The 12204-nt window shown below is 48.4% G+C and overlaps 1 protein-coding gene across 1 annotated transcript; it reads right to left on the bottom strand.

Moving 5' to 3' along the window:
• Positions 1-3926: 3926 nt before the first annotated feature.
• LOC109614762 (trace amine-associated receptor 5-like) lies at positions 3927-4826 on the bottom strand. The gene has a single exon (XM_020040856.1). It carries the CDS (start codon positions 4824-4826, stop codon positions 3927-3929), a length of 900 nt encoding a protein of 299 aa, XP_019896415.1.
• Between the last annotated feature and the right edge of the window lie 7378 nt (positions 4827-12204).

Raw genomic sequence — 12204 nt, 5'->3', positions numbered from 1 at the left:
GAGAATAACTGGGTTTGTGTGAGGGCTTCAGTTAGATGGCTGTTGTCGGCTTTTGGAAAAATTATTTTCAGCAAGTTTCCAAAACGTTCAAACTGCTCGCAAAGTCCTCATAAGGGACTTCAGTGAAAATGTCAGAGGTACTTATGCTATCATTTAGGACTGCTGACCAACAAAAAAATAACAAAAAACGAACTAGCTGGTGCATGTAAACAATAATCTTCCCTAAAAATACAGTTTCTAGTTAGGTCTAGGACATTGTTTATTTACCTGGGACAGCTGGCCAGAGAAAAAGGTAACTGATGGATGCAAACTAACATCTTTAATCAAAAGAAGTATGAAAAAAAATAATAATGTAAGTTACGTCACTAGAATGGTGTTATCATCTAATAATTTCTATACTCCTAATTTGTAAGGCCATTTTCATTGTCGGTGATGTTTGGATCCAGTATGCCATACATTCCTGTGCAATGGAAACTGAGTGCCCTCATCTCCCATTGTGCATGTTGCACTAGGTATTTTAATATCAACTGGTTTTGAGGCAATTGTGGATTCATTTTTAACTGGGCAAAAAGGTTGCCCTTGCAGTTCTATTCTATATGAATTACTACATTGGCCTACACAAATAGCTCTGTTTAGTGTATTTATTAGTGTAAGCTATACAGAAATAGACATTTTGGCATTGATTTTTACAATACGACTGATCATGCAAAAAACTGTATTTTATTCAAGGATAGTGATCATATGAAGCCATTTATTATCACATAGTTGTTTGGCTCCCTTTAAAATCATAATGATAACAGAAATCACCCAGATGGCCCTGATCACAAGTTAACCTTGAATGTTTGGCCTTGTTACACACACAAAAGGTGACACACACAAGATGAAAATTACACACCTATGGCTTTTTAAATTGCAATTAGTGTCTCTGCATGAATGGTTAGTGTTTCTTAGCTCTCACATGGATGCACTGAGCAGGCTAAATACTGAGTCATGGGGAGCAGAAAATAACTGTCAAAAGACCTGAGTAACAAGGTAATGGACCTTTGTAAAGATGGAAAAGGATATAAAAAGATAACCAAAACCTTACAAATGCCAGTCAGTACTGTTCAATCACTTATTAAGAAGTGTAAATTTCGGGAATCTCTTGATACCAAGCCACAGTCAGGTAGACCAAAATTTCAGCCAAAACTACCAGAAGAATTGTTCGGGATACAAAGAAAAACCCAAGAGTAACCTCAGGAGAAATACAGGCTGCCCTGGAAAAAGATGGTGTGGTTGTTTCAAGGAGAACAATACGATGATACTTGACCTGCATGGTTGAGGTGCCAGAAAGAAAACCTTTACTGCGCCAGTGCCACAAAAAACCCTTATTACAATATGCCTGACAACACCTTGACACGCCTCACATCTTCTGGCACACTGTAATTTGGAGTAACGAGACCAAAATAGAGCTTTATGGTCACTGACCTTAACATCATCGAGCTACTCTGGGGAGATATCAAACGTGCGGTTCATGCAAGACAACCAAAGACTTTGCATGACCTGGAGGCATTTTGCCAAGATTAATGGGCAGCTATACCACTTGCAAGAATTTGGATCCTCATAGACAGCTATTACGAAAGACTGTACGCTGTCATTGATGATAAAGGGGGCAATACACAGTATTAATATTAGTATTTTGAACAGGAATACTTTTTTGCCATGTTTTGTTTTATGATTGTGCCATTCTGTTATGACCTACAGTTGATTGTGAATCCCATAAGAAATTAAATACATGTGTTTTTACTGCTCACTCGTATATCATCAAAAAGTTTATTTATTTCAGTAATTCCATTCAAAAAGTGAAACTTGTATAATGTATACATGCATTCCACACAGACTGATATATTTCAAGTGCTTATTTATTTTAATTTTGATGATTATAACTGACAACTAATGAAAACCCCAAATTCAGTATCTCAGAAAATTAGAATATTGTGAAAAGGTTCAATTTTGAAGACACCTGGTGCCACACACTAATCAGCTAATTAACCCAAAACACCTGCAAAGGCCTTTAAATGGTCTCTCAGTCTAGTTCTGTAGGCAACACAATCATGGGGAAGACTGTGGACTTGACAGCTACCCAAAAGACAACCATTGACAGGAGGGCAAGACACAAAAGGTCATAGCTAAAGAGGCTGGATGTTCACAGAGCTCTGTGTCCAAGCACATTAATAGAGAGGCGAAGGGAAGGAAAAGATGTGGTACAAAAAAGTGTACAAGCAATTGGGATAACCGCACCCTGGAGAGGATTGTGAAACAAAACCCATTCAAAAATGGGGGAGATTAACAAAGAGTGGACTGCAACTGGAGTGCTTCAAGAACCACCACGCACAGACGTATGCAAGACATGGGTTTCAGCTGCCACATTCCTAGTGTCAAGCCACTCTTGAACAAGACACAGCGTGAGAAGCGTCTTGTCGGGGCTAAAGACAAAAAGGACTGGACTGCTGCTGAATGGTCCAAAGTTATGTTCTCTGATGAAAGTACATTTTGCATTTCCTTTGGAAATCAAGGTCCCAGAGTCTGAAGGATGAGAGGAGAGGCACAGAATCCACGTTGCTTGAAGTCCAGTGTAAAGTTTCCACAGTCAGTGATGGTTTGGGGTGCCATGTCAGCTGCTGGTGTTGGTCCACTGTTTTATGAGGTCCAAGGTCAACGCAGCCGTCTACCAGGAAGTTTTAGAGCACTTCATGCTTCCTGCTGCTGACCAACTTTATGGAGATGCAGATTTCATTTTCCAACAGGACTTTGCACCTGCACACAGTGCCAAAGCTACCAGTACCTGGTTTAAGGACCATGGTATCCCTGTTCTTAATTGGCCAGCAAACTCGCCTGACCTTAACCCTATAGAAAATCTATGGGGTATTGTGAAGAGGAAGATGCGATATGCCAGACCCAACAATGCAGAAGAGCTGAAGGCCACTATCAGAGCAACCTGGGCTCTCATAACACCTGAGCAGTGGAGACTGATCGACTCCATGCCACGCCGTACTGATCAGGCAAAAGGAGCCCCAACAAAGTATTGAGTGCTGAACATGCTCATACTTTTCATGTTCATACTTTTCAGTTGGCCAACATTTCCAAAAATATTTTTTTTGTATAGAGCTTAAGTAATATTCAAATTTTCAGAGATACTGAATTTGGGATTTTCATTAGTTGTCAGTTGTAATCATCACAATTAAAAGAAATAAACACTTGAAATATATCAGTCTGTGTGGAATGAATGTATACATTATACAAGTTTCACTTTTTGATGATATTCTATTTACATGACCAGCACCTGTATATATCCAGACACAGTTTTTACAAATGATCCACTAGATGGTGGTGTTAAACAACATATAAACAGATTTAAAATGTCCTCATATGGAATGTTTATTAAATCCAATGTATCATTATATATAATTGAACTACCACAGACTGGTAAATACAACCAAGAAAACTGAGTTTTATTAAACTCAAGTATAAATGTTCATGTTTTCCCGCAGTTCCATTCAAACTTATATATTAAATAACATGGAGGTACAACAAACATTGTTATTGGGAATAAACTGCCTTTTTAAAAAAGGTTTCAACGTGTTATGTCATGTCCTGGCAGGCCAGGCCTGCCGGTGAGATCCAGTGCCCTCTCTCCCTCATTTGCTCCTTGCTATTGCTTCACCTAGCTTCCTAATCACTGTCCCCGCTTACGTTTCGTATTCCCTCCTGCATTTTGTCAGTCATTCCATTTCTTTTTGTTACATAGTTCTTGTCTTGTTTTATTTTATGTTGTTTCTAAAAAAAAAATAATCTTCCTGACTCCCTTGTTAGATTAAATGAACCATCACGAAGTATGTCACACTTCAAAAACAACGCTACTGATGTATCAGATTAAATAAAAAACACTATAAAACCCTCAACGTGAGACAGAAAATATGTTTAGCTGTCACCTTGAACCATGGATAAAAGAAAACATAAATGATTGGATTAATGAAGGAACTCAAAAGTGGCAGGATGCTGGCGATGAAGGATGCCACATTTGAACTTGAAAAAATAAATAATATATAAATAAATGGATTCCAAAAAAGTAGATAGTTGAAAATAACAATACCTAAAGTCTTTGCTGCTTTTCTGTCAGACTTATTTGCCTGTACAGTTTTAACACCAGATACAGTGACAGCCCCTTTTGAAGAAATCTGTCTGGCCTGTGATCTGGCTACTACAAATATTTTCAAATAAAGTGTTATAATAATAGAACATGGAACAATCATTGAAATTACAAGGTCCATCATGTTAGCCCAGAAAACTGTGTCAAGTATATAACACTCTTCAAAACATTTACTTGCTACCTGTACATTTACATATATCTTTATAAGAAAAGCATCATAAATGACAGAACACCACCAATTAATTAATATACAACAGACAGTCCTTGAAAATGTTATTTTCAGGTGGTACATTAAGGGATCACACACAGCAACATAACGGTCAATAGATATCAAGACCAAGTTGCCAAGAGATGAAGATTCAGATAAAAATGTGATGTAGAGAAGCAATGCACAGAAATATTCCCCAAGAACCCAGCATGGTTCCAGTATTGCTACAGTCATTGCTGGTATCACAATGAGTCCCACCAGGAGATCTGACACAGCCAGAGAGAGGATGAGCAGGTCGGTTGGAGTGTGGAGCTGCTTGAAGTGAGAGATAGAGATGATCACCAGTAGATTCAAAAATACTGTAACAGCTGAAAGCAATGAGAAGAAGATGTACAGTGTTATATAAAGAGATGTTGATAGTGATTCCATTCTGCAAGACGAGTTTCTGTCTTGATTACAGTATTGAGCATCTTCATATTTCTCCATTTGCAAAGAACGCTGATGTCCTCCTCCTGCATGGTCCTGTGTGTGACCCTGTCAGGTCAGCCTTCTGACAAACTCTGAGCTCTTCCTCTCTTTTTATCCCTGACTGACAGTCACTCCCCTGCTCAGGGACTCTATGCACACAAACATTTACACACACACGCAATCTCAAAGAGTTACTCAAGAGATCACAAATCTGAACAAACTGTAGGATAAACAAATCATTTGTGAAAACATACATTTGTTGTTGACAGAATTGCTGTAACCATCTAGAATGTCCTTCAGCCTAGCTGACAAACAGAAGGAGTAGTAATTTTTGAGTTAGTTAATAGTGAAACAGAAAGATTTCAACTAGTTTATATACTTTATTATTAAAAGTATTGTCATGCTGACAGCAGTACCCCTTCTTAGTGTCTCCACAGACACATTTGGGAACAGTCTGTATATGTGAGTACATTCTTTAGTTGAATGAAAATATTAAATGAAAAAACTAAAAGTGTGTTTTGTCTCTCCTGAAATTATTAATAAAAGAAAATGTATTTAGGATAAGACTGAGTGAGTCTGGAAGAAATAAAGAATCCTTTTGTTGATAATACCAAACATGAGTGTACTCCCCAAATGTGGTTTGGCCTGGGGCTGTATAATTAAATAAGAATTACTCAACTTAACAGGGCGGGAAAGTTATTTCTGGGACACAACTAAAGTGTCAAAGAAAACACAAATAAATAAAACGCGTGGAAAAATTTTATTTCATGAGAGAATTGTAACTAGGACTATAAAATAATAAGTTATAGCAAAGACCAGTGTTCTTCAACGCTAAACCTATACATATTCTAAATGCACATCTTCACGATGTCATAAATCAGTCCAGCATCACACTCTAGTGACTCTTTTTAGACATTGTGGTCAGTTGCTCAATTCTGGTATTTCTATTATAGATTAAAAATCTAAACTATTTCTTAATTCTCAGATGCCATTACAGTAGGTTTCCAGTCTCAACTCCTTGACTTTTTCAAATGAAGCCAACAAATCAAATGGAATGTTTAGCAGCTCAGGGTTTTTGTGTTATACACAAAACATTTTTAAAAATCTACCTACCTACCTTACCTACATGTGATCTTGCAAATAATATAAATTAATTTAATGTGTGGTAAAGTTTAAATATATTGTAACTATGTTTTGTTATTTATAGTTATAGGGTATATACAATTTACTCATCAAATTTAATTAATATGTTAGTAAACTACAATAGGTACTCTCATATGGCTGTGTGTTTCGGGTCGTTGTCATGCTGGAAGACCCACGACCCATCTTCAATGCTCTTACTCGCGATACATGGCCCCATCCATCCTCCCCTCAATACGGTGCAGTCGTCCTGTCCCATTTGCAAAAAAGCATCCCCAAAGAATGATGTTTCCACCTCCATGCTTCACGGTTGGGATGGTGTTCTTGGGCTTGTACTCATCCTTCTTCTTCCTCCCAACACAGCGAGTGCAGTTTAGACAAAAAAACCTTGTGTGCGCTGCAGGATTTTAATCCATGACGGCGTAGTGTGTTACTAATGGTTTTAGCTCTCTTCAGGTCATTGACCAGGTCCTGCCGTGTAGTTCTGGGCTGATCCATCACCTTCCTCATGATCATTGATGCCCCACGAGGTGAGATCTTGCATGGAGCCCCAGACCGAGGGAGATTGACCGTCATCTTGAACATCCATTTTCTAATAATTGCGCCAACAGTTGTTGCCTTCTCACCAAGCTGCTTGCCTATTGTCCTGTAGCCTATCCAAGCCTTGTGCAGGTCTACAATTTTATCCCTGATGTCCTTACACAGCTCTCTGGTCTTGGCCATTGTGGAGAGGTTGGAGTCTGTTTGATTGAGTGTGTGGACAGGTGTCTTTTATACAGGTAATGAGTTCAAACAGGTGCAGTTAATACAGGTAATGAGTGGAGAACAGGAGGGCTTCTTAAAGAAAAACTAAGAGCCGGAATTCTTACTGGTTGGTAGGTGATCAAATACTTATGTCATGCAATAAAATGGCAATTAATTATTTTTAAATCATACGATGTGATTTTCTGGATTTTTGTTTTAGATTCCGTCTCTCACAGTTGAAATGTACCTATGAAAAAATGTACAGACGTCTACATGCTTTGTAAGTAGGAAAACCTGCAAAATTGGCAGTGTATCAATTGGCAGGTGTCCCCACTGTAGCTACTATTTACAGGCCCCCCAGCCATACACAATATTCCTCAATGAGTTTCCAGAATTCTTGTCTAACCTAGTCATGGCAGATCGTATTCAAATTTTTGGCGATATCAATATTCATATGGAAAAGTCCAATGATCCTCTTCAAAAAGCCTTTGAAGCCATAATTGACTCAGTGGGTTTTATGCAAAATGTCTCAGGTCCAACACACTGCCACAATCACACCTTAGATTTTGTCCTGTCATGAGAAATAGATATTGTAGATCTAATAATTTCCCCAAAGAATCCTGGTTTATCTGATCACTGTCTTATTACATTTACTGTTAAAACTAGAAATCCAATTGCTCCGCAAACAATGAGTTTCAAAAGCCGTACTATAAATTCTCTGACTAAAAATAGATTCTGTCACGGTCGTGGGATGGAAAGGACACAGGCGCAGAGTAGAGGTAGGGAAGGTAATCCATTTTTAATCAAACAAAAGAAAGAAGGACTCCAACAAACAAAAAGGCAGCAACCAGTGACGTGGGTCTTCCTTACACAGGATACACAAAACCAAAATGAACCACGCCTTGGGGCCTAACAAACTAAACTTAAATAGGGTCCCCAATTGGAGGCAATAACTAACACCTGCCTCCAATTGGGGAAACCAAAAAAAGGAGTAGAGGTGGCTAAATGCCACCTCCTGTCCTGTCCCGGCTATGCCCCGAGCCCAGCGCAGAGATGGCTAGGGGCACAGCCGGGACGTGACAGTACCCCCCCCCAAAGGCGCGGGCTCCCGACCGCAAGACCGGGACGACCACACCCGGACCGGCGGAGGCTCAGCGCCCGGAGCCGCCGGCACAGGCCGGGGAGGCGGAGCCACAGGGACAGGCCGGGGAGGCAGAGGTTCAAGAGACGGGAGAGCCGGCGGAGGGACAGGAGCCGGCAGGAGAGCCGGCAGCGGGTCGACAGCCGGCGGAGGAGCAGGAGCCGGGGGAGCCGGCAGAGGGTCGACAGCCGGCGGAGGAGCAGGAGCCGGGGGAGCCGGTGGAGGAACAGGAGACGGGGAAACCGGCGGAGGGTCAGGAGCCGGCGGAAGAGCCGGCGGAGGAGCAGGAGACGGGGGAGCCGGCGGGGGGAATAGGAGCCAGCGGAGGAGCAGGAGCCGGGGGAGGCGGCGGAGGGTCCGGAGCCGGGGGAAGAGCCGGCGGAGGAGTAGGAGCCGGCGGAGGAGCAGGAGATGGGGGAGCCGGCGGGGGAATAGGAGCCGGTGGAGGAGCAGGAGCCGGGGGAGCCGGCGGAGGGTCCGGAGCCGGCGGAATAGCCGGCGGAGGAGTAGGAGCCGGGGGAGCCGGCGGAGCCGGCGGAGGGTCAGGAGCCTGCGGAAGAGCCGGCGGAGGAGTAGGAGACGGGGAAACCGGTGGAGGGTCAGGAGCCGGCGGAAGAGCCGGTGGAGGAGTAGGAGCCGGCGGAGGAGCAGGAGCCGGTGGAGGAGAAGGAGCCGGGGGAGCCGGCGGAGGGTCCGGAGCCGGCGGAAGGGCCGGCGGTGGGTCCGGAGCCAGCGGAAGAGCCGGCGGAGGGTCCGGAGCCGGCGGAAGAGCCGGCGGAGGAGTAGGAGCCGGGGGAGCCGGCGGAGGAGTAGGAGCCGGGGGAGCCGGCGGAGGAATAGGAGCCGGCAGAGGAATAGGAGACGGGGGAGCCGGCGGGGGAATAGGAGCCGGTGGAGGAGCAGGAGCCGGGGGAGCCGGCGGAGGGTCCGGAGCCGGCGGAAGAGCCGGCGGAGGAGTAGGAGCCGGGGGAGCCGGCGGAGGAATAGGAGACGGGGGAGCCGGCGGGGGAATAGGAGCCGGTGGAGGAGCAGGAGCCGGGGGAGCCGGCGGAGGGTCCGGAGCCGGCGGGAGAGCCGGCGGAGGAGTAGGAGCCGGGGGAGCCGGCGGAGGAATAGGAGACAGGGGAGCCGGTGGAGGAACAGGAGCCGGCAGAGGAATAGGAGACGGGGGAGCCGGCGGGGGAATAGGAGCCGGCGGCAGGTCGGCAGCCGGCGGCAGGTCGGCAGCCGGCGGAGGAACAGGAGCCGGCGGAGGGTTGACGGCCGGCGGGGGAGCAGGAGACGGGGGAGCCGGGACAGGCGAGGGCGCCGCTGAGACCGGGACAGGCGAGGGCGCCGCTGAGGCCGGGACAGGCGAGGGCGCCGCTGAGGCCGGGACAGGCGAGGGCGCCGTGGGACGATGCGGGGGCTCCTGGGCAGGGGAAGGCGCTGCGGGACAAGGCGGCCAGTCAACCGCACGCTCGGGCGGCGGCGGCCAGTCAACCGCGGCCTCGGGCGGCGGCGGCCAGTCATCCGCGGCCTCGGGCGGCCAGTCAACCGCTGGCGGCTGAGGCCACTGGGCAGCGGGTGGAGCTGGCAGCTGAGGCCACTGGGCAGCGGGAGGAGCAGGCAGCGGGGGGCGCTGGCTGCGGCTCCCAAGCAGCAGGGGGTGCTGGTGGCGCTGGCTGCGGCTCCCAGGCAGCAGGGGGCGCTGGCGGCGCTGGCTGCGGCTCCCAGGCAGCAGGGGGCGCTGGCTGCGGCTCCCAGGCAGCGGGGGGCGCTGGCGGCGCTGGCTGCAGCGCTGGCGGCGGCTCCCAGGCAGCGGGGGGCGCTGGCTGCGGTTCCCAAGCAGCAGGGGGTGCTAGCGGCGCTGGCTGCGGCTCCCAGGCAGCAGGGGGCGCTGGCTGCGGCTCCCAGGCAGCAGGGGGTGCTGGCTGCTGCTCCCAGGCAGCAGGGGGCGCTGGCTGCGGCTCCCAGGCAGCAGGGGGCGCTGGCGGCGGCTCCCAGGCAGCGGGGGGCGCTGGCTGCGGTTCCCAAGCAGCAGGGGGCGCTGGCTGCGGCTCCCAGGCAGCAGGGGGCGCTGGCTGCGGCTCCCAGGCAGCAGGGGGCGCTGGCGACGCTGGCTGCGGCTCCCAGGCAGCGGGGGGCGCTGGCGACGCTGGCTGCGGCTCCTGGGCAGCGGGGGGCGCTGGCGGCGCTGGCTGCGGCTCCCAGGCAGCGAGGAGCGCTGGCTGCGGCTCCCGGGCAGCGGGGGGCGCTGGCTGCGGTTCCCGGGCAGCGTGGGGCGCTGGCTGCAGCTCCCGGGCAGCGTGGGGCGCTGGCGGCGCTGGCTGCGGCTCCCGGGCAGCGGGGGGCGCTGGCTGCGAGAACCGGTACGGCGGGTCCCGATAGCCCCACCAGTCCTCACATCTCCCAACATCAGGGAAAGCCCTCATAGGCCCCCCCGGTGTTGTTGCCCGACGCCTAGGAGCTGGCACCGGGCAGGGCTGGGGCACCTGGACTACCCCACACGTGAGCACGGGTGGCACGGCCGCGTCCTTCCATTCCGCCTGCCCCCACAGCACATGTTTTCTTGGCACACTTTAGGCCCCTTAGTGCCAATTGGGCATGGTTTAAATGCCACAGCCTACCTGAGCATTTTTTCTGACCATGTCCATCCCTTTATGACCACCATGTACCCATCCTCTGATGGCTACTTCCAGCAGGATAATGCACCATGTCACAAAGCTTGAATCATTTCAAATTGGTTTCTTGAACATGACAATGAGTTCACTGTACTGAAATGGCCCCACAGTCACCAGATCTCAGCCCAATAGAGCATCTTTGGGATGTGGTGGAGCTTCGAGCCCTGGATGTGCATCCCACAAATCTCCATCAACTGCAAGATGCTATCCTATCAACATGGGCCAACATTTCTAAAGAATGCTTTCAGCACCTTGTTGAATCAATGCCACGTAGAATTAAGGCAGTTCTGAAGGCGAAAGGGGGTCAAACACAGTATTAGTATGGTGTTCCTAATAATCCTTTAGGTGAGTGTAAATCCACAAACGATCAAATCGAGGATTTAATCACAATACTGCAAAATACTTTAGATACGGTTGCACCACTAAAAACAAAAGAAATACGCGACAAGAAACTTGCTCCCTGGTACACAGACAATACTAGAGCACTCAGTGCTAGACTAGCCTGGATAGACAGTATACTACAATACTGAAAATCACTCACATCTGCTCGATCAGCTCATTTCAGCTCCAACCTGATTGAGGTGAAAATTTCTCTTCGATACTGTAATGAGGACTCGCGTGGATAACGCATGCCCTCCCCCCCGGCGTGGTGTTCGGCGTGCGTCATCGCAGGCCTTCTAGTCACGCCGCTCCTCCTTCCACGGCACTGTCATGTCTTGTTATTGTACGCACCTGTTGTCCATTCCCTCATTAGGTTGTCTATGTTAGTTCCTGTGTTTCTGGGTGTCTTTGTGAGGTATTGTTCCATGTCTGTGTCTGTACTGGAGAGCCTTGCACGCTTGTTTAGCGCTTGTGCGTCTGTTTATTGCGTGCCATTCAAATATTATAATACAAGAAACATTTATCGCCTCCCTGCGCTTGACTCATTTCCTCTATACACACCACTAAGTGACAGAATACCTCACCCACCGATTGAGTCAGCAGGGAGCGACCTGCAACAACAGCACAGGGACATGATCACATCCCTGGGGGAGGCCTTGACCAATATGGTCCAGGCAATGCGGCCGTTGGAGGCGAGGATGCCGGCCGAGCAGGCACCACCAGCAAGGTGCCCTTACTGTCGTCTCCACCGTCGCAGACGAGGACCATACAACTGAGCCTTCCCCAGGGATTCCCCCTCCGGCACAGCCCGTCGTCAGACCTGAACCCATGGAGATGGGAGGCGCCGTACATAGGGAGACGGTGCAGCCTAGGGAGTGCTCCTTTTGTGGGAGCAAGGGGGACTCTGCCTCCCACTGCTTGGAGTGCAGAGGTAGACATACCTTTAAAAATTGAAAACGTCCATTATCAGGCTTGCAAGGCAGTGTCAGAGTAGTACAAGGGAGTAGTGCAACAAGATCCCTGAGAGGCAGGGGGGGCGTTATGGTTAGTGATGGGTACAGAGTTGAAACTGTTCCTGAGCCTGCTGGTGCGGGTCTGAAGAGACCTGTACTGCCTGCCTGATGGTAGGAAAGAAAAAAATGTGTGGCCTGGATGTGAAAGGTCGCTGATGATCCTGTGTGCCCTGCGCAGGAGGTCTGGGATGGCAAGAAGCTGGGCACCAGTGGTGTGCGGGGCGGTTTTCACCACCCGTTGCAGGGCGATTAGAGAG

This window comes from Esox lucius, chromosome 20 (assembly GCF_011004845.1).
Source record: "Esox lucius isolate fEsoLuc1 chromosome 20, fEsoLuc1.pri, whole genome shotgun sequence".
NCBI lineage: Eukaryota > Metazoa > Chordata > Actinopteri > Esociformes > Esocidae > Esox > Esox lucius.
The sequence above is the reverse complement of the archived record's forward strand: the minus strand, read 5'-3'. Positions and strand labels throughout refer to the sequence as shown.

Excerpts from the sequence above, each read along its gene's own strand:
- LOC109614762 (XM_020040856.1), bottom strand. The coding sequence starts at position 4,826 with ATGGAATCACTATCAACATCTCTTTATATAACACTGTACATCTTCTTC.